Genomic DNA, 6,000 nt, shown 5'->3' with positions numbered 1-6,000 from the left:
TCCAAATTTTTAACTCTCCCATCTGTCTTTGTGCTTTCAGTTTGAAGTGTCAGTCTCCCGATTCACTCTTGGGAAAGGAAATGGGCATGTCTGATACTAGATTGCGGCTTTCATAGTTCTTTCCACATAATGGAGTGCAGTAAATAAATGTGGAATGAACCCTCATTTCAAGGTCATTTTAGGTAATAATATAATTTATAGTGGCTTCTGGTGAAGTTTTGGGCTGAATATTTAGATCAGTGCTTCTGCAGGGGTTGGAGGAGTGTTCTAAGAATTGACTAGGAAAACTGTTTCAGACTATAGCCTACATTTCTCCCACCTCCCAACTGCTCCAGGGTGGGAGGAGGGACATAGGGAAGCTGGGGCAGATTAATAACACCAACCCTAACTCTCTTACATGTTTTATAAATTGTGAAGGGTTATTCAAATGTATGTTATTATTTCTTTAAGTCCATAATTTTCCATTAACAGACATCACCTACTTCCTAAACGAACTGCGAACTTAAAGGATATTAATGGTTACACTTTGGTTTGCTAGAACACTAGTTCTACTTGCTACAGATTGAATTTAATAGTCTTAAAAACTCCATTCTGATGAAGGAGCTAAGCAATTAATTTACCACTTTCTCAAAAAACTGACTTGAACACGGACAATCCAAAGTTATTTAAGATGGGGTTGAAAGACTTCTTTCAGATGCCAAAGAACTCTCATTTCAGGAGAGGAAAGAATCCCAACAAGGAAAGGAACAATTGAAAGGAATAAGGGTCAGCGATGATTCTGGATGGTGGTAACACTTTAGGTTTCTATTTACTTTTCTTTTAGGCTATTTAAGGATCCGTTTGGCCCTGATGTCTGAAAAGTCTGACTACAATACAGTTAGTTTTTTATCTTTTTTTTTTTTTTTTCACTCTTTCCACTGAGAATGCTCATTAGATGAAGCCTTTTACTTGTGTAAAACATGTTGTTACTGGGGAGAAGTAAGCCCTATTTCAGGGCAGTCAAGAATAGCTGGATACAACAGTGTTTCATGAAAAAATTGAAACCAAGAATCACAAAATCACAGAAATGTCAGGACTGGAAGGGATCTGAGAGATACTTAGTTCACTGGTTTATAATCTGGATTTCTGAACTCTTGGAGGGCTTTAAAAGAAGCAGTGAATAAAGTAGTGTTCTTAATATTTTCGAGGTGCAATTATTTTCTGCTTTGAATTTTTTTTTTTAATACCATGGGTTTTCATTAATGGAAGCATGCTGAATCACAGAGTGTGTTTAAATTTTTGGTGGGTAATATGGATTTTGAGAAATATTATCTGGTACTTCACGGGTTCTCAAACACATAATTAGCAGTCGCCCATCTGTACCCCTGAACCTTGGTTGATGTTTTTCGTGGTGACTTCCATTAGGTTACATGGGGAACTGCTGGTTTTCCAAATATGACAAACACACACCCATACACAAAACCAAACCAAACTCACCAGGGCTCCCTATCACACAGTAAACCATAAACATGCTTACAAGGCATATCTAGGGGTACAAATGACAACAGAGACAAAATTGTCACCCAATCACACTTCTGGTTGCACCACCACCTTATTTGCAAGCCTCATATCCCAACTAATTTGCTTCAACTAACGTTTCTTTTGTCTTTCACCATTATGCAAGTCTCCACTGGAGGGAAGCAAATATGTTCAGTGGTAAAAGTATACTACCAAAGAACCTGAGAGACAGAAAAAATGGCTGGTACACCGTATATGGCGCCCTGGTGGTGCAGTCATTAACAGCTCGGCTGCTAACCACAAGATTGGCAGTTGGAATCCACCAGATGCTCCTTGGAAACTCCATGGGGCAGTTCTATTCTGTCCTACAGGGTTGCTATGAGTCAGAATCAACTCAACTTTTTTTTTTTTTTTAACATCATATATGCCACAATGAACTATTCTCAGTACTTCCAAAAACTTTAAAAATTGAACAATTAAATATGAGAAACCTTTAATTCCTTGTGTTTGTCTAGGATTAGATGAACTAAGTAAATTCAGAGCACATGTTATACTGATCAGACCAAAAACTCTTCTTGTTTTTCATAAATTAAAATGAAAAGCAAATTCTTATTTAATAAGTGAAATTTTGTAGGTAAAACCTTTCAAACAAATCAGTGGAAACCTGGATGGTGAAAACTTGGAAACAAATGGTCTATTTATAGATAAGTGTCCAAAGGAGTTAGTGAGTTGCTGAGTCACATGAGGTAGTGTGAAGACTGGGACTGGATCTCAAGTTTTCAGGCTCCCAGCAGGTGAAGGTTGGGGTAAGCAATCTCATCTTCCAGTTCTGCCTCTACTTCCAAACACTCCAGAATGTCCCCTTGAACGGTACAATGCAGATCTCTCACGCTGGTACTTGGTAACTCTGCAGTCAGTCCTCTTTTTCCAATAAGATGTCACTCAAGATTTTACAGTAATCTGAAATAGTTCATAACAGAACCCATTGTTGTTCAGTCGATTCTGAGTCACAGCAACCCTACAGGACAGAGCAGAACTGCCCCATGGGGTTTTCAAGGTTGTAATCTTTACGGAGGAGCCCAGGTGTTGAGGTTGGCTGCTAGCCAAACAGCAGTTCGAATCCACCAGGTTCTCCTTGGAAACCCAACGGGACAGTTCTACTCTGTCCTATAGGGTTGCTATGAGTCTGTGGAGCAGCTGGTGGGTTCAAACCACTGAACTGTTGGTTAGAAGCTGAGTACTTAACCACTGCACCACTAGGACTCCTTTTAACAACTTAAGGCACTACACTTTTCTGGTTCATTTGGATTTTATGAGGGTTTAAGGCCTTCCAAGAAGGTTTCAACCTGTCAGTAGGTGTTCTTTTGCCAGAGGAATTTTTGGTAGATAGCCAAGTATGACTTAGACTTTCTTAACTTTCTAAAAGAACACTCATCTCTTCAGAGTGGAGCTGGAGAAATCATGCTGCAAGTGTTTGCAGCACTGGCAATGCCTACCTAACAAGGGAAAATACCTGAATTGTGCCCTGTGGTTTAACCTCTTCCATCAAGATGCTGTGGATGTGGTCTCATTCTGAAAGGTCTGTTTTATCACTGGTGGTCTTAGGGAAAACAAGTGCAGTGCTATAAAGACTGAGGAAAAAAAAAATTGAAATTAATTTTTATTGCACTTTAAGTGAAAGTTTACAAATCAGGTCAGTCTCTCATACAAAAATGTACGTATACCTTGCTATACACTCCTAATTGCTCTCCCCCTAATGAGATAGCACAGTCCTTCCCTCCACTCTCTCTCCTCGTGTCCACTCGGGCAGCTTCTGGCCCCCTCTGCCCTCTCATCTCCCCTCCAGACAGGAGACGCCAACATAGTCTCTGTGTCTACTTGATCCAAGAAGCTCGTTCTTCACCAGTATCATGTTCCATCCCATATTCCAATCCAATCCCTGTCTGAAGAGTTGGCTTTGGGAATGGTTCCTGTCTTGGGCTAGTAGAAGGTCTGCGGACCATGGCCTCTGGTGTCCTTCTAGTTCTAATCTGACCATTAAGTCTGTTTTTTTAATGAGAATTTGGGGTCTGCATCCCACTGCTCTCCTGCTCCCTCAGAGGTTCTCTGTTGTCTTCCCTGTCAGGGCAGTCATCGGTTGTGGCTGGGCACCATCTAATTTTTCTGGTCTCAAGGACTGAGGAAAATTTGAAGCCAGGTTTCATCAAATTTTAAGTACCTAAATTATGTGTCCACTCTATAAGAGCCAAATCTTATTTTCTGAGGCAGATAAATTACAATGTGTCATATGCCCCTTTCGTGACCTTAAGACAGAAAGTAATTTTGCAAATTTAATGCTTTCAAATAGGTGTCAGTTATGGTCTGTGGAACCATAAAATAAACATTAAAAAATCTCACCAAATACCCTAGCATAAAAAAATGCATTTTGATTTACCTTTAGATTTAACTAAAACCAAGGGACCCAACACTGGTAGTGTTTTCCATCATTATTGTTTGTTTAAATCTCTATTGTAACAAAAAGAGACAGGTACATTCAGTAATATAAATCCATTCCAATATTAGAGCCTACCAAATACCAGGGAAAAAAAATGCCCCGATGACTCTCTGAGAACAACTAATGGCTCGTCAGAGAATTATTAAAATATTTTGAGTGATAAAAACATTGGGAAATCCATGGCTTTACTTGTATTTGTTTTAAATGAATCAAATGAAAAAATTAAAAGGCTTTACAAAGTGACTACATTGCAAACTTTTCCCATCAAATTTACATTACTTTTTCTTCCTTCTGTTTTCTAACCAGAAAAAAAAAGTTTTTCATGCTTAGTGCTTGCACTGTGTTATTTTCAGATTTCTCCTCCCATCACTTAGTCAAGCTACACCATTATTAAAAAAAAAAAAAAAAAAAAAATTTCCCCTACTCTATACCAAGTGCTGTTTTTCTTGAGTTTATTTCTCTGTATTTTTCCCAGTAAGAATGAAATAGTGAGAAAACAGGGTTTGAAATCACACAACTGTCCTAGATAACCATTTTTGGAGGGGATTCCTGGTCAATTGGTCATACGACATTACTCCATTCTATTCCCATTTTTGTAGTACTTTCACTAGATTGGGGCTGAAATGACCTCAGTGTATCGTTATTTCCCTTTGTCATCACTGCAACAGGGCTTGCTAGGATGCTCAGGAAGTCAGCAAATTAGGAAAATAAATTTGAAAACTTTTTAAAATAGAAACAATGAGTGTGATTAGTGTCTGCATCAAAGATTGGTAATATCTAATCCATTATGAAGCACCAGGTTGTTCTAAGCAATTTACGTACATTATCTCATTTAATCCTCTCCAACGGTCTTCTGAGGAAACCCTGGTGGCACAGTGGTTAACTGCTACGGCTGCTAACCAAAAGGTCAGCAGTTCAAATCCACTAGGCACTCCTTGGAAACTCTACGGGGCAGTTCTACTCTGTCCTATAGGGTCGCTATGAGTTGGAATCGACTTGACGGCAGTGGGTTTGGGTTCAATGGTCTTCTGAGGTGGGTACTATTATCATTCCAACTTTGAAAGAAAGGTCAGTAAGTTGCCTAAGGTCAAACAGCTAGTTAGAAGTGCAGCCAGAGGCTGAATCACACAGACTGGAGCTACAGCACAGGGTGAGGTCCCAGGACCTGATTCTTTTGAAGCTCTCTCACCAGGTGATTATGAAACCAGGGTTAAGAATCACTCACTGGTCCAGACTCTACATCAAAGTACTTTAACAACAGGCAGGTAAAATTAATGTTTGAAGCAATCAAATACAGACCCCATGCTCTAAATAATTTCTCAAATACTGGTTCTCAACTTCTTACCTGCAGAAGGAATCACCTGGGGGATGCAATTAACTCAACTTCAAATCCATGAAATCTTTGTTCAATCTGATCAAAATTACTTAGGTTTTATTTTTAAGTGCAAAGGTCTGGGTCCAGGAAACCACTGCTCTAAAATCACTTTAAACCTCCAAAGAAAGGCTTGACAACCTACTTCTGAAAACTCAGTCACTGAAAACCCTATGGTGCATACTTCAAAAAGACTATATATGTATTTTCATACCAGAAAAAATATTTGCCATTTTCCTGTTGTAATCTGATACATTAATGCTGCTAACAATTTTGGAATATGCAGGAATATTCGAGACTGTTTACACTGATCATTAAATAAAAAATCACTAGCAATGAAAACCAAAGTGCCTCAAATAGCCAAATGGCAGACAGCCTGTGGAAAATTACCCTATTTCTTCCATCTTTAGAGCTTACCTACCATTGGGGTTAAGTGTCTACATTTCTAAACAAAAATAACAAAATAACTACTATTAATTACATAAATCATTATGTTGTTCTCTGTGCTTAATATAGAAATCCACACTTGTTACTCTTAATATTGAGATAAAAGTTTATATATCCTGATCATACTATGTGGTAGCTTTTTAAAAATAAGAACCATGCAACCTGTTGCATTTTGACGGTCAAGCGTGTT

General features: G+C 38.6%; 1 protein-coding gene across 1 annotated transcript in view; it reads right to left on the bottom strand.

The window, feature by feature from the left end:
- Positions 1-2,188: 2,188 nt before the first annotated feature.
- The window catches only part of POT1 (protection of telomeres 1), a 133,429-nt gene continuing 129,617 nt past the window's right edge, over positions 2,189-6,000 (bottom strand). Inside the window, exons 20-21 of the mRNA XM_064289756.1 lie at positions 3,011-3,128; positions 2,189-2,457 (exon numbers count right to left, since the gene is read on the bottom strand). Of these exons, the coding sequence (XP_064145826.1) occupies positions 3,043-3,128 (86 nt within the window). The 3' untranslated portion in view covers positions 2,189-2,457; positions 3,011-3,042. The remainder of the gene's footprint in view (positions 2,458-3,010; positions 3,129-6,000) is intronic.

Source organism: Loxodonta africana, chromosome 8, assembly GCF_030014295.1.
Source record: "Loxodonta africana isolate mLoxAfr1 chromosome 8, mLoxAfr1.hap2, whole genome shotgun sequence".
Taxonomy (NCBI): Eukaryota; Metazoa; Chordata; class Mammalia; order Proboscidea; family Elephantidae; genus Loxodonta; species Loxodonta africana.
Note: the sequence above shows the minus strand (reverse complement) of the source record. Positions and strands in the feature narration are given on the sequence as shown.